Raw genomic sequence first — 24,203 nt, 5'->3', positions numbered from 1 at the left:
GAATCAGTCAGAATAAACAAGTGGATACTCCAGTGACTTGTTGACAATGCTAAATGATTCATTTACTGGCAGTGATAAAAGATTACTGTTTGTAAATGAAAGAATTTGGATGGAACGTTCAAGCGACACAAAGGTTTCCTGGCCCGTTAGCACCGTGATGTCTGTGTCAGATACATTTCTTTGCTTGCACTTCCTTTCTATTGTTGCAGTGCTTTGCCTTAAAGAGATCAGCAGGCTCATTTCTATGAATCTCCATTCATGAAGAGCTTTACATCGCATTGAATGTGGGCACATTGTGGGCAGACAAGACTGATCCAGGTTTGCACATTTCCATGATGCTTTAAGATTCTCTACCATCCCACCATCACTTTCACATCCCACTTTGTGCATGCTTGTATACGTTACTTTTCTACTCACAATCATACATATGAGGCCCTGATCTTTGCTAGATTTTGGCAGAATTTTCTTAAGATTATAAATATTTACAGAATTCTGACATTATTTTGACAAACAGTTAATGATCAGTTTCAACCTTTTCTTCAAGGCCTTTAGGCTTTTTAGATATTAAACAGCAAGGAGAACATCAAACTGCCGTCAGATGTTTTCTATAATGCAGGTTTTGCATAAATCTCTCTGAATAGGTTCAAATTATTGCCATCTAATCTTGAGCCCCAGATTTTGGAAAAAATCGATTTGAAAGCTTATAGATACCTTTTTCTGTATAGTCTGTGTATAATAAGAACTTAGTTTCTACATGTTCCTTTTTTTTTAAGAAATTAAAAAATTTAAATGAAGTCTTTTTTTAAATTAATTGTTTCAGGATCTTTCCTTTATCTGTTGACACAATATGAAAGAGCACCAATTGTTTTCCTGAAGTCGATCACGGAATGAGAAGAACTTATTCTACACATGACTGCTGTCTAAGACATGGTAGCAAACATCAGGATTCTCAGGAATAACTTCTGATGCTTTCCAGGATCTCTTAAGTTTAGTGTGAACAACACGGCACAGTAATTTCTGTGCCAGGTAAAAACTAATTGAAGGGTTAGAAATGCAGCAGTGTGCCACACAGGTACTGTTACCATGTTCTTGTACCACTTTGTCAAGCAAAGTGAAGACAAGGTCAACAAAAGTACATATTACAACACAGAGCAATAGAGGCTTGAATCAATGGTGTTTAAGTTGGTCCATTAATCTGCGCGTGGATATGCGATACGTGGCCCACTTTGGCCACTTACTGCCCATCAGCAGTGCATGGAGCTGAAGGAGCCAGCGTTCATTACACCTATGTCACATCAAGTCCAACCTCTTGCTTCATTCAAGCTTAATAGGCACAGCTACATTTCCAAGGAGCTCATCAAAGGCAACTAACAATGTGGATCCATCGACAGGTCAGGTCCAACACCAGGCACAGAATCAGGTGGGATTCCTTTAACTGCAAGGATGTGAGTGGAATGGGATGATGATGCCAAGACAGGCCAGGGATTATAAAATTCATTAGGAACAAAGCCTGCAGTGTTCATGTTTTCTGATCATTTCTGCAAATTCTCAAGGCAAAAAGCAGGATTTCATTTCTCTTTTTTCATTAATGAACTGAATACATTTAGTTAAACAAAACAATAACTTTGAAGTCAGTGGCTTAGGCTCAGATATTTTTCTTTAGAAAAAAAATGGAAAATCTGATTTTCTTTTTTTTAGAAAAAATTCAGATTTGGTTAGGATTGGTCACTGTCTACAATAAGTATCAGCTGAGCAGCATTCAAACATTGAATGAATAAGAATAAATGACTGCTTTTGGCATATGGTTGGCTGAATTTTGGTCAACAGGACAAGTTTCAACAGCAAATAATTAAATTAACAAATAGGCACATGCAGTCCATTCAATATTTGTAAAAATGTTGTAACATGTTATACAGCTCACAGTGCAGTTGGTAGGATGACAAGCCCTGATATGAGCCATTGCATTGTATCTTTGGCATGAGTGTAAGTTACTTCTGCTTGGTCTTAAATTCACAACAATGCGATATCAGAAAAAAATTAGAGAATTAAAGAAAGTCAATTCTTACATTAATATTACAAAGACAACAATTAGCGAGAGCAAGTTATGCACTGTATCATCCCAGTCTTTCTACTCAATCCACAACTTTTCAGGAACAACGTGAGATCTGTCAACATTTGTTGCTATCAAAACTGCTTTGTCTTGCTGTCCTAAATGAGAAACTCAGCTGTGCAGACAGAGACACACCACCTCTCAGAGAGCTGGATTGGGGAGCTGGAAGCTTTTGCTCAGAGGAGGAGAGATTAGTTTAAACGACAGCTCTATTAGAGACTTAACCTGTGCTTTGATCATTTCTTGAGCTCCTCTTCAGATCAAGCCAAGCAACAGACGGCAAATCTGACAGGCTCCTCTCTGCCCCCCACCACGCCCACCCCCCACTTCACTTCCTCCACACCACCCCCACTCACATCCCTCACAACATACCCAGACTTCACGCTGATCAAAGAAACTCTTTCTGTGTCTGACGCTTCCATGTGCCTGCCCACAGTAAAGATGACTAGGAGGGAGAAGCTAACTGTCAAAATGAATCACGGCACACGTATATGTACAGTACGTACTCTGAAGTCAACAAAAAGCATGATAGCTGTGTTTGAATTTGACACAGACTTCCCTCCTCCTCACTGTGTAGCTGAACTGAACATAATGACTTGTGTCAGCTTCTCAGTTAAAGTGACATATGTGATTGCAACGATCATAAATATATAAATACTGCTATAAATGCACAGTATAAAATGCTAACAAAGTGTATTGTCATTTTAACATTGACCTGTCGACGGGGATTTGAAGGTGCCTCTGGGAGTGTGCATGCTTCTTTACCCTGCTTGGGGGTTATGACCTGTCCCCTGACCCCACAAACACACACACACACGTTGACATCAGCATGGTGACAAAGGAAAACTGAGTGGAAAGTATTGTTCGTCTTAAGAACATAACTATCATATGAGTCAAAGCAGTGGACTGTGCATAAGTCCTTTTGGCCATGCAGCATGCCTGTAAATGGGGATAGCTGCATCCAGCCTTTTCAGGTAAAAGCCTGAAAAGGCTTGGCGTGTGTCGCTCAAATATAAAAACTTGTAAAAGACTAATATGAAATTAGCCGGCTAAATGTTTTTTTTGTTTTTCCATTCGGCTTTTACACGTCTTGCCATGGCATCTCTTTTAGATCTGTTTGTTATGCATAGTAATGGGAGATAAGAAGTGAGGATTCTACTCTTAACTGGCTTTGATATGATAAGATAATCTGTTTTCCAATAAGTAGACATCCTTTTGAAATGATCTTAAATGCATTTAGTGAAATTCACTGTGTTTTGAGGTGTGCTGGATCATGATCAACCGAGTTATCCTCCATCCTCCATCGTCTTTTTCTCTGACATGTACACACACACACACAGACACACCCCTCCAGTTTGGCTGGGAACATGTGTAGCCTCAGGGGGTCTGTCTCGCTGCTTCCCCATTACAAGGCTAATGAAAGCACAGAGAGGATCAAATCCAATGAAGCTGCTTTTCACACTGCTTAACCCTTAAGAAAACCAGTGACCTTTGTGCAGAATGTCACAGAGCATGAGCACACACAAACACACTCTAATACACACATACTTATATTTACTGATCAGAACACTAAGATGACAGGATACTGTCAATCTGTCAATTCAAACTGAAACTAAAAGCTGAATGTTTAACAGAATAAAAATCAACTTTGTCTATCCAGGGAACATCAAATGTTTGATGACCCAGACGTCACGCCTCAGTAATCAGTTAATTCCCGGTGCCATGTTTGTTTGTCTCTGTGTTGGTCCAGCAACAGTGTGGCGACCTGCCCTGGGTGGAAGTAGCTGGGATAGACTCTACTTCCACCACCACTGCCACGAATAGGATGAAGCCGGTATGGAAGGTAGAGAATGGATGGATGCATTCAGTGCTACAGCTACATACTTTTTTTTAATAATCAAATCTTATTGGCCCCTTTTGTTTTAGATAATGAAGCTGTCTTGTAATTGTGCAAGTTTTAATGTCAGGTGTTAACCACTTTAAGCCACAATCTTCCAAACAAAATGAAAATGATTTTGAATTATACTTAACAAATCCAGGTGTCTGGAGCTTCACGCAAAGAAAAAAGATCAGTCAGAATACTCACTTGACTAAAACTGTGAACTCAGTGAATGTAAATATAAGTAAAAAGTACATTTTGAGTTTAATTTATACATCACTTATTTTCCATGTAATCACTGTTTGTCTTTACTTTTATTTTTGTATTTGTGGCACTGATTGCTTGAATTATTCATTTCTTTATGAATCACAAATGTGTTTACTGATAGCACCTGACTGATTACTTGCTGTAGAAGTTGGAATGTGGGTGACTGAACTTTTTTAAACCTAGCATGAAGCCATTGTGTTGACATAAAACTAATTTTTATTCACCATGCTTTCTCAAAAGAACTAACCAAAATCATATTTTGATGATAAGTTCATCAATAAAAACTGTTACACATGTTGTGTCATTGATCAAAATAATTTAGGTGGGTTAATGCTGATATAGCCTTAAACATAATTACTATGATTATCAGACAGTTTACAACACTTGCTCAAAGCTAAGTTGAGCCAGTAACGGTGATATTTGTATTGTAAAAAGAAAGTATTTTAACCCTAACCATGATCATTTTCCAATCCGAGCCAGGCACTGTTGTGTTTTTACCTTAACCTAACCAGGAAGCCAAAAAGTGTTAAGTGTATTAAAGAATTGTCTTATGTTAATCTGAACACATGTTTTGTGTGGTTGTCCCATGTAAATAATTAAAAACAGGGTCATTTTTAACTGATTAAAGTGAATTGACCATAGCTCTTCCTTTTAACATAGCTCTTCCTTTAACATTGAACAATGTTATTCTCTATAATGAATGTGTCATGATGAATTGAGCCTGCATGCACCCTGTGGATACTGCAATGGAAGCCACAGACTTTGTAATGATTTTTGTACCAGTTACAGATATTAATATCATATATACAATTATGCAACTGCATTAGGACAATTACAGAAATGTGGTTACAGACATGTGTCATCATAGACGTGTAGAACTACACAGCAACACTCCCACAGCAGACAGCAAGACAGAAACTGACAAAAAGAAATGTACGAGAGGAGCTTTCAGCAGAGTGAAAAAAGAGGCCTACCAGCTGAACGACTTTGCACAGCGGAAAGTCAGAGGTGACCACCTGTGATGTAAGGTGAACTTGGCTTTGGAGCACAGAGCCGCATGGTCACACTCTGGCCACACTCTGTCCTCACCTGTGTCCCGCACTGCCACCAAGCAGGATTCTGTCAGTCAGGATGCTCCCACACTAGATTTAGTCTTACAGCTGCTGCTGTGTTTTTTAGTTTCTTTTAGCTGTATGACATGTTGTTGTTGCTGGATGTTTTGAAGTTGCACTTTGTTTTTACCTGTTGCTGAAATTACCTTTAATGTGTTGTGTGAGACTGAAGCGTTTAGCATTGGACCTCTGCTGGCTAATGTATTTTCATTCTGGCTAATAATATTTTTATTATCTGTTCCAATGGCCTTGGGGCCCGAGTTCCAGTGCTCCTTAGCACTCCATAACATTTTGTCCCACAAGGAAAATTCAGAGGAGCTCAAAATAAAAGTGCGAAATGCACATGAACTAGTTCATTTTGGGGATTGGTAGCTTAGTTAAGAATTTCTTATGGTTATCTATAAACATGAACTTGATCTGTTTTAACATGTGTGAACTAAACTTTTAACTGTTTCTTGTCAAGTGTTAATTTTCAAAACACTGATTAGAAGACTTTAGGACTCCAGTGCACGTGTAAAAAAGGCTTGTGTCTGATACTTTGGGATTGAACAAACCACATGTATGATAACTGCGGCCAGAGAACTCGCACACAACTTGATCCAGCTTAAAGATTCACCTCCTCTTGAAATTCAACTAAATAATGGACTTAGAAGAATCATGCTGCGTTACACAAAAGCCCAAATGAATCTTTTAGTTCCTGCACATCTGCTGGATGTGTTCTGCTCACCACTGCTCACTTTACATAGTGATATTTTATGTCAGGTTATTGTTTAGAGGTTGTTTTTCTCATAATTCTTCTGATTCTTTGCACAGACACTAAATCCTTTCTGTATATGAATAAAAAATACATTCTGCTGTCTTTGTAAGTTTTCAATAGGCTAAATTATGACCCTGTGATTGGTGGACAACTGCTCTACATCTTGAGCCTGAACTTTTGTATGAACTCAAGAATCAGCGTGACAGTGTATCATTTGTTTCTGGGAGTGAAGCCTGAGGCTTAATCTATGTGAGGAGCAGTACGAAGTGGCACTTTCATAAAAGAAATTGGTACTTGTCCTTACCTACTGGCTGGTAGCCCTGCCTTGTAGGGCCTCCAAATGTGTTACGACTGCCAAAGGAGTTACCATCTATGGACCCATACGACATTCTGCCTGATTTTTTGTGGTGTGTCAGCTGCAGGTGTCTAGGGAGGAGAAAATAACAGGAATCAAACAAAAGAAAACAACTTATTTGCACTTATAGTCTGCCTGCCTTCAAATGAATGCATTGAGAGAGGAAAATGACAGACTACCGCTGTGTTTATCAGTGAGAAAGAAGTATTAACAATCAAGCAAAAAAATCTATATATTTCCTGTCAATACGACACAAGACAAAAATGTATGAGCTATCTCTGATATCACCCATTTAAGAGACCCTCTTAGGACCACACTGAGGGCCCATCTTTGTAAGAACCTTAGCTACACAATGTTGATGGGGAGCCACATGGGACATTATATAACTAGCTCTCATATAAACGAGTGAAAACATTTCATATAAACTACTGAAAAACTTTAATATACACTAATGAAATATTTTCAGATGTTTTCACTTAAAACTGGAGGTATTTCATCTAAAGCAGAAGTGAGCATTTGAAACGGAAGTTGTTATGGTTAGCTAAGTGTGCACGTGCAAAAAACTTTCACTCACAGCAGTGAAATTTCTGTTAACATATGTCAGTGAAATATTTTCAGATGATTTCACGTGAAACAAAGGCATTTCAGATTTTCTTTTTTTAAAATCCTGTCTGCTTCATGGAAAGCAGAATGATGGTCTGAATGCTGCGTTGTGCCAAATTAATTTCCTATGCCGTGGGATGCTTCAGTACTAAAGGTAATAATTCCTATGTTTGTCAAATGAAATTAAATGAAAACCTTAATTTTTGTCAATGTAATGTCATTTTGGGCTGCTTTTGGAATAAATGAGGATTAACAAGTGACTATTTTATGTTCTGCAAGATGTTTGCTTCATTAATGTCATAGCGTTAATGATTTAGCTCCTTTCAAGTTAAACTACAGTCATGCTCATTCACTTTTCTTTATACCCATCAATAAAGTTAAGTCTTATCTGAGTAATTTCTTTGGTGAGAAAATGATTATAACAGCCAATGAAAACAGTTTCCACCCAAGGGCAAAATGAAGCTTTTTTTTTTGTAATTACTAAAACCTACTTTGGCTTTGTTAATAGGATGAAACACTACAGCCACTGTTCTACTGGGTGAACACAAATACTGAAAAACAGCTTGTTTTATGAATGGGTGCCCATTCCTTTGGTTTCATGTACATACACAAGGACAAACATGCTCATGCAGAAAATCACAGTCAACCGTGTGTCTTATAGATCACATTCTTTTTTCATGAAGGAAACACTATCTTTATGAAATAGAATGACACTGTCGTGGTTGGGGTGGATGGTGGGTGTACACAGAACCAGACTTAATTTCATCATCCTTTTCTTCACTGCCATGTGCAGATATGACAGAGGACGGCTACCTAAATTTTATTCCAGTAGAACTTGACTCTCTTGTTGACAGCACTATAGCTTCATTGCGTACAACACTGGACAATGTTGCCCCTCTGAAAAGGAAGGAAATCAGTCAGAAGAGGTTGGCTCCTTGGTATAATCCACAGCTGCGTACGTTAAAGCAGACTGCAAGAAAGCTGGAGAGAAAGTGACGTTCCTCTAATTTAGAAAAGTCTCAATTAATCTGGAAAGAGTTTGATAATGTATAAGAAAGCCCTTCGTAAAGCTAGAACTGCTTATTATTCATCATTGATAGAAGAGAATGTTTATGCATTTGGCAGACACTTTTATCCATCTTACAGGTAGGGTAAGGGGGTCCTTCCTAAGGACCCATAAGAGAGGTAGCACCTTTCATGCAGGTGATTTGAACCCTGGTCTCCCACACAAAAGGTGGCACTCATACCACTACACTCAGCAGTGATGATTTCATGAGATTCTTTATCAATAAAATTGTTTCTATCAGAGAGAAGATTAAAGGAATCCTTCCCACTATTATCACTGATGTATCATCAAGTAGAGGAGCTTTAGAAGTATCTTTAAAACCTGATTTGTATTTAGACAGCTTCTGCCCAGTTGATCTCTCTGAGCTAACAACAGCAATAGTCTCTTCTAAACCATCAACTTGTATTTTAGACCCAATCCCTGTTCAAGGCTGTTTGGGGACTGTTCAAGGAGGTTTCCCCGTTGATCAGTACTTCCATATTGGATTTGATCAATCGGTCTTTGTTGACAGGATATGTACCTCAGACTTTTAAGGTTGCTGTAATTAAACCTTTACTTAAAAAACCTACTCTTGATTCAGAAGTGTTGGCTAATTATTGACCTATATCCAATCTCCCTTTTTTGTCAAAAGTTCTTGAAAAAATAGTTGCAGCTCAACTTTGTAATCATTTACATAGAAATAATCTGTTTGAAGAGTTTCAGTCAGGATTCAGAGTGCATCATAGCACCAATGATGTCCTCTTAGCCTCTGATAGCGGACTTGTTTCTGTGCTTGTCCTGTTGGATCTCAGTGCTGCATTTGATACGATCGATCACAGCATTCTGTTACAGAGACTTGATGTTATTGGGATTAAATGACCTGCATTAGGCTGGTGTAACTCTTATTTATCTGAAAGATTTCAGTTTGTTCTTGTAATGAAGAATCTTCCTCACACACTAGTAAGGAGTAAGTCATGGAGTTCCTCAGGGTTCTGTGCTTGGCTGTTTTTTCTTAGGTGGGGCAAAGCAGGTGTCCTGGGAATCTTGGGCAGAGACTAGTTTGTTCCTGCTACCAAACCTGCCCTCATTAGGACACACTTATACGAGCTTCAGGAGCAACCAGTCTTCACCAGATTGTTCTCACTTTAGAGTGGTTTTTTGGCCAACTCCAGTGCTTCATTGAGAGTTTTTTTCCTCCCTGCAAAAACTTTATCATCTCCCTTGTCTACCCTCCGTGTTCCGGTTCCTCTGTGCCCGTTCCACCTTCCATGCTTGGATCCCCTACCAGCTCATTTGTGTCATCATTCCAAGGTTGGAGTTACTCTTCAGCCTGTGCCATCATCCTGCCTGCTCGCCCCGCCGTCCACTCGGAGCCAACCAACACAGCCAGCACCCTCCCCTCCAGCTTGGATCCCTCCTGGACTATAAGTAAGGACTAGCATTCCCTGTTTGAAGCATCCCACAGATCTGGAAGAAATATCTAATCTTCTCCCTCTTCCTGCAATGTTCCCAGTATCCTTGGATTCAACCCCCATCTCTCACAAACCTTTGTTTGTTAACAAATTCTTCTACCTGGATTTCTTACGTCAAGCTTTTGAGTCCCTGTGTTTTCATACGAATAGGCTCTAGCCGTGACACACTTGGCTTCTCGTACTACAGTGTAGGAGTCCACCTGTGTGTACTTTAATCTCAGTATAACTACGGCTGTCCTGCGAAGGCCTCAGAGTTTGTTAGATAACATTTGTGAACAAACACCATAATGAAGACCAAGGAATGTATAAGACAGGTCAGAGATAAAGTTGTGGACAACTTTAAAGCAAGGTTAGGTTAAAAAACAATTTTCCCTGACTTTGAACATCTCACAGAGGACTGTTCAATCCATCGTTGGGGAAAATTTACTGCAAACCTATGAAGACATGGTCCTCTACCTAAACTAACAGGGCAAGGAGAGCATTTATGAGAGAAGCAGCCAAGCAGCCCATGGTAACTCTGGAGGAGCTACATGGATCCACAGCTCAGGTGGGAGAATCTTTTCTACAGGACAATTGTGATACTCACAAAATAAGTGTTTTTGTTGAGATATTATTGTTTCATTTCCTCTGAGTGTCACTTTTTAGTTTATTGCTATTGTATTATTTTATTATCTGTCCAATTCAGAATAAGAAGTAATCCAGAGAAACACACAATAACATGCTGTTGCTTGAAATGGACACTAGTTGGCAGCACTTACCAGCAGCGTCACCTGAACTCTTTGAAATGCTTCGCAAGTGGGGCTGTTTTCTGCCTGATATTTCCAGGTTGGTCACTCATCTTTTCTGTGACTAAAGATGTTTATAAGCTAATATGAATCCCTGGTGATGTGTGGTCCATAAGCTAAAAGATCGCTAAGTGTGTAAATAAAGTAAAGTGTTGCGGTACGTGATGATTGCATTGGAGAAAATGGCGTCCGACGCCATAGCCAAATGTTTACTTTCTTTTGTTTCTTTCGGCTCCTAGGCATTTGTGGGTTATTACGGTATGTGTGTAAATTAGTGTGTGTGTGTGTGCAGAAAATGTTTCTTTGGTGTAAAACTAATCTTGATCAGTCTATTTTGTAGACATATGTAAAAAGTAGACATTTAATGTGAATGTTATCTAAAATGATTAATCCTCGTGCTGTAATGCAGCCAAAATAACAAATAATTCATGATTGCAGTGAAAAAGTAAAAATGAATGTGAGAATAAAACACATAATCCAGATGATTTATGCGTGATATTTCCAGAAAACTCTTATCGGAGGGTTATCTATATATCTGTCAGTGGGGACCAAGCCGGGACCTGCTACACAATTATCAATCACACATTTCACAAATCTGACTTTGATAGAAGGGTGGTAAGAAGAAAGTCATTGCTGAAAGAAAGCCATAAGAAGTCCTATTTGCAGTTTACCACAAGCCATGTAGGGGACAGGAAGGCGCTCTGGTCAAATGAGACCAAAATTAAACTTTTTGGCCTGCTTTTCTTCATCAGGGACAGGGAAGCTGGTCAGAATTGATGGGTAGATGGATGGAGGTAAATACAGGGCAGCCCTGGGAGAAAACCTGTTTGAGGCTGTAAATGACTGGGGTGGAAGTTCACTTTCCAGCAGGACAACAACCCTGAACATATAACCAGAGCTACAATGGAATGGTTTAGATCAAAGCATATTCATGGGAATAGCTTGGAAATGGCTGTTCACAGATATTCTACATCCAATCTGACTGAAATGGAGCTATTTTACAAAGATGAATAGGCAAAAATTGCAGTCGAATTGCTGGTATAAATATTTTTAATTTTTAGTTGGTCTTGTCTCGTCATTCCGTTTTATTTTGAAGGATTAATTCTCTTCTCGGATTAATTCTGTCCTGTGCCAGTGTGTTTCGTTACAAACCTTGTGTGCGTACGATCACCCTAGCCTTCCATAGCAAACTCGAGCCTTGATTCACGCCATAACGAGCACCATTTTTCCCTCCAACAGAGTGGCTTTGACTCATAGTTTAGCCTTGTTGAGTTTCATAATGTTTTGGTTTCCTCCGTAAGGAGTGATTTTGATTTTGTTAACTTTCATAGTGCCTCCTTTTTTACAGGAGTGATTTTGGTTTCTCTTCGCCTCTTTAGTTAAGAGAGCATTTTTAGATATTGTTAAAATTTATAGCTCTTTTCGTTTTCCTCCTAGAGTAGAGAGATTATTATTTGGAAACATTTTATAGTCACACTTCTCTCTCCATAGTTATTGAGAGAAGTGTGTTAGAATTGTTCATAGCCTGTTTGTTTCTCTGACTCAGAGATTATTAAGTGGTGTCAATAAAGAACTACTTATTGTGAAAATCCCTGTGCCTGTGTCCTGCCAGGTCGTGACAGTAGAGACGTAGCACCAAACACTGTACAACTACACAACTGTAATTAAAGTGAAACGTGGTATGGACTCAGAGGGGCTAAATGCAAGTGCACGCCACACTTTTCACATTTTTATTTGTGAAAAAGTTTGAACACCATGTATTATTCTCCTTCGACTTCATAATTATGCGCTACTTTGTGTTGGTGTGTCACATAAAACCCCAATAAAATAAATTTAAGTTTGTGGTCATGATGTGACAAAATGTGCAAAAGTTCACAGGATAATAATACTTTTTCAATGGACTATACATTTAGTCATTTAAATGTTTGAACCTAACTAGGTCAGCACATGATCTGACAAGGTGCATTTTCTAGCATATTTTTATTCGTGCAAGGTCACTGTTACATGTGATTGTGGATCTGTATAGGACGCAACTGGAGCAGCTGGAGCTAACCCACATCCATGGGCTTAAGTGACCAGTGAATATTTCATGGTCAGCCTCTTTAGGATGTTAACCGATTACCCATTTACATGAGAGGAGGCACAGAGGGCACAGAATACTAATCAGAATGCTGCAAAAAAGGTCAGATAATCATGAGAACATGTGTTTGACCTGCGGCTAGAGACACACAGATGAAACTAATCAACAAATCTCTCGCAGCACTCCTCTTCGGTATCTCTACTAAAGGTCAGAGTATGATTCTGGTCAAGTGGGCAAAGCTTTTTCCCCAACCGTGAAAGACGAGAATTCAGACAAGCAGGAGAATGTGATTACGCTCCAGAGTCCCTGTGCTGTCCATTGTTGCAGAGAAACCAGTGAATCCAGCCTTCAGCTGTGGCATTATGGGAGCTAAGAGGGATGGACCAGTAGCCAGAGATTCGTGTGTCTGCATTTTACACAGAGAAAAAATCACTGGGCCACAAGAAGGTTTAATTCAATTAATTTTCATAAAGAAGGAAAATTAATTACTTTTGGCAGTCCATAAACAATCTTCAGCCTGCTTGATTTCAAACCCAGTGACTGTGCTTCTTATCCCCTCTAAAGTGTGAACATGCAATGTCCTGATCTGCCTGCACAATGCACAGTCAGTGATGCACATTTATGTCCACCGTCACAACATAAATGTCATACTTTCACCGTGTCAAATTATGATTCCCCCATGTGAAAAGTGAAAAGTGAGATTACTGGAGCATTGATAGCTAGTGTGATAGACAGCTGCGTCAGTTCTTTAACCGAATCATATGAAAGCATCAGTTTGGTGGTGTTAGCAGACTCTCTGTATCCCAGTCCACTGTTGCAACATTGTTTCTATGGTTGTAACTGAGGCCATGAAACTGTTCTTTCATCCACTTAAAACAATGTCTTTAAAAATGAGTTCAGTGTGTGTGGGGACTTTATCCAGTTGTTGTTCAAATTTGGATAATATCTACTGAAGTATGCACAGTATGCATACCTGATATGCCCTCATCCAAACTAGGCTTATGAAAGATGTGAAACATGACAGGCTGAAGTAGAAAACTGCAGTGAAAAACACTTTCTTGAATAAACAATTAACAAGCAATGAAAAAGAACAGAGGGAGAGACCATGAAAGCATGTTTTTTCACCATAAATCTGGTGTTTTCTATTTTTTTGTTGAAACAGAGCAGAAACTAACCTGTGATCAGCTTTTGAAGTTGAGGTGATTAAACAGGGTGTGGAGGGATTGCAGCCACTGTCATAAAATAGATTTTTATTTTATTTTCTTAAAGATTTGATCATCAACTATATCTGTGATTATATTGATAAAGTTGTTTATTCTGTTGTCTGTCATGTTTCAGACTTAGCTATATGTAAAGGAGGAGGTATGACCTTTTACTGAAATCCATTTCAAAAGTTGAACATTTTCAATATGCGAAAAGCAAGTTCTGGAGGAAACGAGGTGTAACTCCTGCTTCCTACATATGTGTCTTATCCTATTCAACTGTAAGTCCATTCCACTCCTGTGGGAGTTACCACAAACTCTGACATGCAAAACTCAACCTTTGCTTTTTCTCTCAACCTTCAACTTTTGTGCTGGGAAGTTAGATAAACAAATAGGTAAACAGGCTAACAAATTCTGAGCTTGGCAGTCAAACTGTTCACTATGATTTGAACTTGCATGCATAGTAGCTCATACATACTTTAACGTCTTCTATAAAAATGACAACCAGGAAGAACAACTATTTATACCTTTCCCCTAGTATTGTTAGTGTTGTTTTGATGCAAAAAATTACCGTTGACTTTGCTGCAGGGAAGTTTATACCCATTAGAAAAGAAATGCCTTTCTTTATGTTGTAACAAACTACTAGCTTGTGGTGGTGGGAGCACTTTGCCGTAACTCCAGTCGTATTGTGCTCAACTTTGCATTATGTTGGCATTTTCTTGAAGTTTTGTTCTGTATATATCTGTTTTGATTTTGTTTTCTTTTCCAGATTTTTTTTCTTGCTAGTTTTGGAAGATGTGCTGCTTGAGTGATATCTACTTCTGACATTGTTTTGCATCTTATATGATGAAAACCATACCAAAGGAAAGATTATTTTCCCGCAGGAACAGTCAATTATCTTATCTTAAACAAATTACCCAAAATGACCGTCGCCTCACAGCGAGAGAGTTCCAGGTTCAATCCCCACCTGGGGTCTTTCTGTGTGGAGTTTGCATGTTCTCCCCATGTATACGAGGGTTCTCTCCGGGAATTCCGGCTTCCTCCCACTGTCCAAAAACATGCATGTTAGGTCAATTGATGTTTTTCTAAAATTGTCCTTAGGAGTGAGTGTGAGCGTGCATGGTTGTTTGTCTCGTTTGTCTCTGTGTGGCACTGTGATGGACTGGCAACCTGTCCAGGGTGTACCCCGCCTCTCGCCCAATGACCGCTGGGAAAGGCTCCAGCCCCTCGACCCGACCGACCAATTAAGCGGGTATAGAAAATGGATGGATGGAAATTACCCAAAATGTCTGATGGGTTACAGATGTAATGCAGTGGTGTAGTGCAGGGGCATGACAGAGAGTAAAGTGGAGGAAGTTTAAACTGCTTCTTTTGTGGATCATCATGAGGAATGTGAAATCATGGGCAAACAAAATGGACGAACCTAGAGTGCTGACAAGGACACAGTAGAGATCAGAGAGCATCAGGGATGCTGTATTATGCGTTTCACATGAGAAACGGCTGAAGGAGCATATGTTGGTTTTAAAGATCTGATAAATTAATAGTGAAATCAACTTGTTCTGAATTAAAAACCTCTCTTTTTGTTAGGAGTGGTGTGCCTTACAACATTCCAAGGACACAGATTATTTCATCATAGTCAGGAATGTCAAAGCTGAGGAAAAGTGGAGAATTCTAGACTGTTTTATAATTGCCTGGGATTTTACCAACAGAGACACAGGCCAGATAAGGATTACAAAATGGATGGACTCAAGAGCTGCTTTCCAATATCCGTTGATGAAAGGACAAACAAGTATCAAGCAGGACCCTCGGTGTCACGATTTACGTTCTGTTTCATGTCTTGCCTCGTAATTTCCTGTTTTATTTTGAAAAATCACTAACTTTCCCCTCTCGTTCCAGGTATCTTGCCCTTCCTCCGTGTCAAGCATCTGATTGTCTTCTCTGATTCCCAAAGTGTTTCCACCTGTTCCCCTTGATCCCTCATGTTCGCCAATAGTTCTCCCTTTGTCCTGTACCAGTATGTTGCGTTCTGGTCCGACCTGCATTACTCGCCTCATGATTCACAGCCATAGCCTTGCCTCGAGCCTACAGTCAAGCGACTCTCCTGCAGAGCATATTTATCTGTAAATTATTTCTAGCCATAGTTCATGTATTTAACAACTGTAAGTTTCATAGCCTTGTTTAGTTCCTCCGTTTTGGAGTGTTTTAGGTTTTGTTCTGATTTTGTGCCGCCATTAAAGGCGAGTTTTAAGTTTACCTTTTAATCGGTTAACTTGGAGTGGGAACAATTAACTCATCTTGAAAAAGACAAAGGAGAGTATTGTAGATTTGTGTACAAGTAGAAATAAGACAACACTATTTCCACTCTGAGAGAAAAAATTAAATGCAACACTTAGTCTTTAAATAGGGATAAGGACAAGGCAGACTGAATAGCTACATATGAATGGTATTTAAAGTAACCTCTTTATCTTCACATAAACAGTAACCTTTTTATCGAGTGGAACTGATTTGGCTGAACATTCATAACATGCAAGAGTTATAGTAACTAACTGGAGAGACTCAATTATGCTATTTGACAGGAGGCTACATCACAAACAGCACAAATTCCAAAACGGTGTCATTATCAAAGAAACGAGAGAAAATTCTTATCCAGTCAGTAAACGAAAATATAGCCAACAATGTTGCTTAAACGCAAGTTAAAGCAAAGAGCAAAGACACCCAAGGCCACAGCTGGCTGGCTGACCCTTCTTGAAAAAGGCTTTGTCAACAAATGTGAGGATCTGAGTGCCCCCCCCCCCCCTCCAGGGTGTGTGTGTTTTGTCTGTGTTTTGAGCTGGGAGGAGTTGGAATCACTCACACCTGTAGCCCATCTACCATCTGGCTCTCCGGATAAAAGACCGGCTCACTCCTCCACTTGTTGCCAGATTGTCAGCGTCCTTGTACGTACTGAACCTCTTGCACGTTTACCTTAAAATATTGAAATAATGCCCTGCCCTGCCCCGCCCCGCCCCGCCCCGCCCTGCCCTGCTTTATTCTGCCTGACTCTGCGGCTCCAGGGATCCTCTTCGCCTCATACCTTCAACAACACCTCCAAACAACCCTGAAGACCCAAACCAGCTGGCAGCCCCTAGCTCCTGCTCCACTTGCCTTCGTGTGGACACAATAAACTTCACCTTCTTCTTGTCATCAACCTCCCGTGTCTGTTTGTCTGCATCGTGAGTCCAATTTAGTGCCTGATTATGACAGCAAATCCGAGATAAAACCCATGTCCTCTCCTCCTTCAACCATTGTTCATTTAAAAACAACTAGACTAAGTAAAGACATAAGCCAAAATCTATGAATCTATGAAACTGCAGCTAGAATACTCTGTGTTAAGTGTTAGCTACTTCCCTCAGCTAACTGGCTGGACTGCTACATGATACCAATATAAGCAGCAAGGCAGCTGTTAGAATGATTCAGCTTGTCAAAGAATATGCCTAATTTGACAAACTCAAAATCTGTTTGGTTAAAACATATGACTGAGGCATTTAATTGTGTTTCTGAAGACAAAAGTCAAATTAGTTTTGTTGTTCTGCACTAGGAGACCAGTAATGAAATGCCATCAACAGACTGATTGAGACAAACTTTGTAAAATACACGAGTGGGTTAGATAAAATATATGACCTTAATGTTTTCAGTCTGACCATCTCTAGACCAGCAGACAAAGACCTGCCGATCCTGACAGCCCAGCTCTAATGCAAAAGCTGCTCATCGAAACGAACAACACTGCACAACATAGTGATTAAACAACAGGGTGCGCTCGATCAAAGGTGTATTCAGCCCTGCTGCAACAAAGAATAATACAAATATATCTACGTAATGACAGTTACTATTTGCATATTCCATACAGAAACAATATCATTTCCTTGTAGGGATTAGTGAAGCGTTTTCAGTTCAAAGTGATCACTACATTTAATCAGCCGGTATTGAAATAATGAGAAATTTCAGCGGAGTCCATGCATGTTTTTTCTTTGAACAACATCTTTCACAAACCTGAGAACTCACTGGACAGAGCAACTTATTGCCTTATAATTTCCATAATTCCACACACTTATTTCATAAAACTGGACAGGAAAACTGCTAAAATTAGCTTTTCACTTTCCTGCAGTGAAGTTTTGTTTGATTTATTTAAATAAAATAAATCATTTACTTTATTTGAATACGGAAAGACTTTCCCATAAGTTAAACAGCAGTGGCAACTGTCTGTACATCGAATGGAATTAAAGACATATGTGGAAACAAGGCATTCAATTTTCCACATAAAGCTATTACTACGTGAATTTCACATGAAGTTCCTGTTCTTAACACAGTTTTTATCATGAAAGATGTGTATTCTATCTCAAGTAAGAGTAAAACAGATTGAAACTCTACCATGAAAATTAAAATGACAAGCATAATTTCTAAATATTTATGCTCAATTTTGAAATAAAATACAATTAAATGCTGACAAAAGTTTGTATTGAATTTGTACTGATAACAGAAACCCTTTTCAAACAGTTGGGACAAGGTCATGGGTGATACATTGCCTGTTCCTGCAAGAACTCTCCACTGTTTACAACAATTTCAAATGGGCAGCAGCTGACTAAACTGCTATAAGTTATAAGCATAATTATCACGTGGTCACGATCTGCATCTTAGGGTTTGTCCCGTTTGTGTCTTTGTCTTGCCATTTCCTCACTTTCCTCAGGCTTTCTCCTGCCCTGTGTTCATTCTCATCAGCTGCACTCACTCACCAATCACCTTTCACAGTATTTACTCTCCTGGTTTGTTCTTGCTCATTGTCAGATCTTCACTGTCACTCATGTTAAAGTCAAGTTGTCAAAGTCCGGTTTGATACGGTCACCTGTGTTCTCAGTCAGGTTTTTGTTTTGTCAGTTAAGTTTTTTTTAAATTCCAGCTTTGTCACACTTTTTGGTACACTTCTTTGGAATAAATTAAGTTTTCATTTTTAAATCTGCACTCGTGTCCTCTCTCCTCACCTCCACGCCACACTTCGTGTGACACACGTTGTATTAACTTTTCTTTTTACATTTACACTTTCTGTCTTTTCTTTACAAAGGATTTTCTTCTTCTCAAATCTCTGTGGTGACATATTCTGTATCTTAATACAACAAAAGTCAAAGTTCAGAATTTTTCCTCTTAACATCTTCTTGGACACGCATTTTCTTATAACAAATATGGCTTTTGAGACATTTTTACAATCCACAAAAACCCTGGTGTTGAAAGCATTTTCTAGCACACCAAAAGCTGGTTTTGTTTGGACAAACCCATAGCTTGTAAAGAAAAATAAGCCTTTACGCTGGTAAATAGAGTAGAAGTGAGGGAGGGCTGTGTGCATCCCTGTTAGACACTGCAGGACACAGAAGGGTGGAAAATACAGGCATGGTAGGGCAGAGTGACTAGATCTGCAGCCACTTACCATCCCCACTGGTTTTTATTCAGTCCTCCACTCCTTTCACAGCTGTCATTATCAGCACCACAAGGCTTAGCTTAGCCTGAGCAAGCAACTGAGCAGAATTAAGCCTATACACTACACACAAATGCTGCTTTTATCACAAACAAGCTAAAGCCAACCTGAGGAACGGGTGTGTGAGCATGTTCACTGGTGTGGACATTTTTAGATGCAAACAGTGTTATTTGTAGATGGAGGTGACTGGTACTGTTTTTATTTCTATTCACTTGTATTGTTTTCAACAGTTTTCTTGTGAAGCATCTTTCTATTTCATGTGACAACCCCTCTAAAGCAGCTTATCCCTTTCCACCAAGGCGAACGGGATCTTAACCTGTGGCCAGTGTTAACAAGGTAACTGAGTGTGACAGAATTATCCAAAGTTCTCCAAATAGGTAATAGATTATGTTTGTCTCTTGCCCTAATATGACAAATGCTGTATTTTATAATTTTTTTCATATCTCCAGTCAAACAGAAGTCAATTGCTTTGTCATTGTCAACTCCACCAGGGAGGGGCTGGGAATGGTGATATCACCTGGTATTTACCAGACCCAAAGCCTTTCAATTTGTTTAGGGATTTCTTGGTGTGAAAACATGTGTTTTAGTGAGCGGCTCAGATTTACATCATATAGGCAAATCCTGATGTTTTTCTACAACAAAACATTCTACCTGTAACTTGGAATCATGTTGATCCTCAATAGCTCTACAGATCTCTTAACTTTAGAACAAATTGAGCTAATACTGCTGTGCTAGGCTTTTTGATTCATGTTTTATCCCCACTCCATAAAACCTTTTGGCATTTCAACAGATTTTTTTTCCCAGGAGAAATTGGAAATTCCAAATTCTCTTATTTGTTATTGAATGGAGAATGACACTGAAACCTCACCACAAACAAATGAATAAATTGAATTATCAGCATTGACCTCAGAACGGAACAGTGGACCAGATGTTCAGGTCAAGATTTATGAAGTCCATATGTGATGACAAATTCTAACAGGATTTTTATCAGACGGCTGTTAAATTCCTTCAATGTTCCTGTCTCCGGTGTTGTGTTTTAACAAGTCAGGCCAGTTCGGGAAGCGATAGTGTCTAAAATAGGAATCAATACAAACTGCCCATGGCCAAACTGTGAATGATGAAAATGTAACTGTTTGAGAATAAAATAATTTTTTTCATTTTGATGTGCACTAGTCTGAGCTGGGTTTGCTGGCAAAGTGCCGTATGCTCTTTCATATGGAATAATGTGCTTCAAGGGTTATTGAATGTTATGTGCGCCCTAATCTTTCTTTGCATGGCATCATAATGCTGTACCGCCACATAATCTTAAATAAGGCACTCCAAGATGGGAGGGTGTGCACTGCTGCCTCACTGCCCCCTTAGTAGCAGCTGATGTTAAGAGATGTGTGAAGACATGTCTAAAAAAAATTGCTGTTGGACCCTGTCTTGATGATACTTTGAATAAAGCATTTTCTTTAACTAAAGCATGTTACACACATTAAGGCACTTTTTGCCACTGCAAATTCTATCACATTGTGAGAAAATGCAGCTTCTGTCTCATTTAATTCAATTTTTTAATGTTTGTATTGTTTATTGCATTTACAGTGCTATTCGTAGTATGAAAAGTGCTCTTTTCTGCTATTCCTCTATTTAATTTATTCTTCTTTGCAAAGAAGTGACATTTTTGGGCTGTCTTAACTATACTCTTTGTTGTTACATGCACAGATTTTCAATGCTTTGCAGCTCAGGGGTTTCCATTGTGGCTTGCTCATAATGGTAGAAACACTACAGGACACCTTGAGATTACGTCAGAGATACCTCAGAGAATGAGGACTGGTTCACTCTTTGTACAGCACCTCTAATCAGGTTAGTTTTCCCAGAGATCCTCGGATCAGTCAACTACATGGCATTGGCATTTGTGTTGGATTCTGTTTTCATATAGTGTGTTTTCATATTCTGTTTTCATATAGTGTATACCCAGATGATTGTCTGGGTATACACTGTAATTATGTCAGTTGGAGTGAAAAGCAAGATTGCATTAAAAGTTTTATGCTTTTTAACAAATTCATTATCATGTGCAATGGCAAATGGAAGTTGACAAACAATACATACACATTTATGCATATTTTGTCGTTTCCACATTATTGGTCCAGAGTTGTTTAAATTAATACAAAAACAAAGCGTGTTTCCTTTGCAGAACTATTATGAATGAACATTTTCAACTTCAGATATTGAACATTCTTTTATTAGGTTGGTTAACATACATTTATATACATTAAAGTATGTCATTATTAATCTTAGGCAGAAATTGGATCTGTTTTAAACAAGAAGTCATTGAGATATCCATCATTGTCTAAGCATTCACATTTCTATAGTACGTACCAATCTACAAATTATCCAGCATTTAAGTGCCTCTTTTTATCCAGTACCAGATCCATTGATATTGACAAGTGATTGGTTCTACAACCAGACTTAATCATTTCTTTCTCTGTATCAAAGTGATGTCCTGCAGGTAAAAGCTAACTCGTCATTTACGATACATACCACCATCACGAAAAATGGCTGATGATAATAATATCCAGTTAAGCAAATTCCAGTGCCTTGTTGGGAGGCATAAGATCAGTCTGAACGCATAGATCATCGATGGAGTCCTTTAATATCAAGCAGCATACTTGTTCCTTTGCGGAGATAACTGAGAGAGGGGACACTTATGATCCATGTATGATATTTAATAAAAGGCCATGACAGAACCATATAAGAGCTTGTTTGTCAAAATAAATTTTCCATTCACAGCAGAAGCTCCAGCACAAGCTCAGAGTATTTGATTTCTTATTCAAAAGGCAGTGACAACACAATAAAATGACATTTTAAAACACAAGAGTGACCCAAGGCCTATTTCACCTTAACCACTGTACTGTCAGTGGTCTAGAGTCAAATCAATGAGACATGAAGACCATTAAAATGCAATGATGTCTCTGCAAGACAAGACTGACGCTAATCAGCTGGTCTCATTTTGGCCAATGTACTCATTCTGACATCTAAAATGTCCGGATTCCCAACTCAGATTGAAGCTCCCTGTCTAATTATCCTTCTCACACAGTCAGAAAGAATGACTCAGGTCAATGGATATATAAATGTATTACATATAATCAATTTACCAACCCAGAAATGTCTGCTGGAATTATTCCACAGTCCACTGTAATGGTTCTCATTCAACCATAAAATGTATGTGTGGCCTCAGGCAGGTTGTACCTCTCTGAAACAGCAGTGTGGATAAACAGATATCCCCATCAAGCAATCTTATGTCAAGATAAGAGAAACCATTAATCACAGGATAAGACATCAACATAGACTGCAAACACTTAAAAATACTTTGAAGGTGATACCATCTGTCTATCACCATCATCACAGCTATGTGCCCTATGTTGTAACTTGGCTCGCATCTTTAATGCAGACTGACGTTTACCAAGAAATGTAGTCACCGATGTAACACTTGGTTTGCCGTCATTACACGGCATTTTTTCTTTGCCCTGCCTTAGATAATTAGGGACATTAGATAATGTCCCTGTGGAACAAGTATGCAAAATATAATCATATATTCCAGCCTGGTCTCACAGCAAAACATGAAATAGAGATACTGTATTTGTGCTGATGGTTAGGAATTCTGTGTTTTTTCCCCACCACAATGCAGACATTTCAAAGTAATGGATTTCAGTAGGAGGTGTGATGCATGTGTGATGCATATTTTGATGCTGTATGTTATTACAATGTCTGTTTTAGTTCAAGCCACGATGTTTTCCCAAAACTAATCACTTCATTTCTAAACACTTAACCTTCATCAGGTACTGTTTAATTCCTAACCTCGTCTTGTTTTTAATACCTAACATTATCCAAGTCATTTTTAATACTTAACCTCAACCATGTTATTTGCAGCATCTGACCTTAACTAAGTAGTTTGTTACGTGTAAAACAGCAATGATCAGCTGCTAAAAATGCAAGAAACGAGTGATTGATGAGAGATGAAAAAATGCTGCAGTAATACAGAATGGCCAACAATAAATTAGAACCATAAATAGTTTGACATGCAGAGTGTGCAAAACTGAGCAACAAATTAAACTATCAGAGCAAAAATCGTCCTCAATAAATGTATCTTAAACCTTAGGTCGGGTAAACTTAGCACATATCAAATTATTTCAAAGCCTCAGATCTCGGCTCTCCCTGGCCTTTACCACCTTTTGAATTCTTGACTTTCTTATTCTTATTTTCTTGTTTTTTATTTACTTGTACTTAGTAGGTATTTTATTGCTTATTTATCTAGTCTTTTATGTCTTTTACCCACTCTTCTGCACTTTGGTCCACTGCGGTTATTTTTAAGTGCTTTATCAATAAAGCTGGATTGGATTGGCTAGAGCTTTTCTTTGTAGAGCTTACATTTTTTCCTGTGCATATGTGGCTTCCTCCTGTCCAAAAATTTTTTGTTAGGTTGATTAATGATTCTAAACTGAGAGTAAGAGAGAGTGTCAGTGTGTCTGATTGTTTGTTTCTGTGTGGCCCCCTGGGATGGGCTGGTGACCTATCCGGGGTGTACCCAACCTCTCGCCAAATGGTAGCTTGCTACTTCAAGTCCCCCTTGACCCTGAATTCAATCAAACATGCAGCCAAACTTGTTGTAAATTATTCATTTAAGATAAGTTTAGCTATTAACATTATAGCCAAACATGTGCCAGACACACCCTCTCACATAAACTTCAATCTTATTTGCTACAAAAGAAGTTTCACAAAAGTTTCAACAACCAAAATAGAAGTTTCCCTTCTCTAAAACCTGTTGATTGGAAAAGTAGTGGCTATTTGAAGAGGTGTGAGTCACATTAATAACATTATAACATTATATGAGGGAAATGATGTGAAATTAATCATCAGACCTCATAGTCCAGAGAACCCTTCAAGGACACGTAAAGCATCAGAGTTACAGACATGTTCTTTCTATTTCTTCCTTTTTTCCTGTTAATGATGATTTCAATACAAAATCTCCATCCAAATATTCTGCAAAGAAG

General features: G+C 38.8%; 1 protein-coding gene across 1 annotated transcript in view; it reads right to left on the bottom strand.

Annotated features, from left to right (window-relative positions):
* tsnare1 (T-SNARE Domain Containing 1) overlaps positions 1-24,203 on the bottom strand; it is a 275,364-nt gene that overhangs the window by 211,216 nt on the left and 39,945 nt on the right. The window contains exon 8 of the mRNA XM_072395073.1: positions 6,430-6,551. Coding sequence (XP_072251174.1) covers positions 6,430-6,551 — 122 coding nt within the window. The remainder of the gene's footprint in view (positions 1-6,429; positions 6,552-24,203) is intronic.

The sequence above is a fragment of the Leuresthes tenuis genome, unplaced genomic scaffold, assembly GCF_036924035.1.
Source record: "Leuresthes tenuis unplaced genomic scaffold, fLeuTen1.0.hap1 SCAF_10, whole genome shotgun sequence".
Lineage (NCBI taxonomy): Eukaryota > Metazoa > Chordata > Actinopteri > Atheriniformes > Atherinopsidae > Leuresthes > Leuresthes tenuis.
This window is presented reverse-complemented; position numbering and strand designations above follow the sequence as displayed.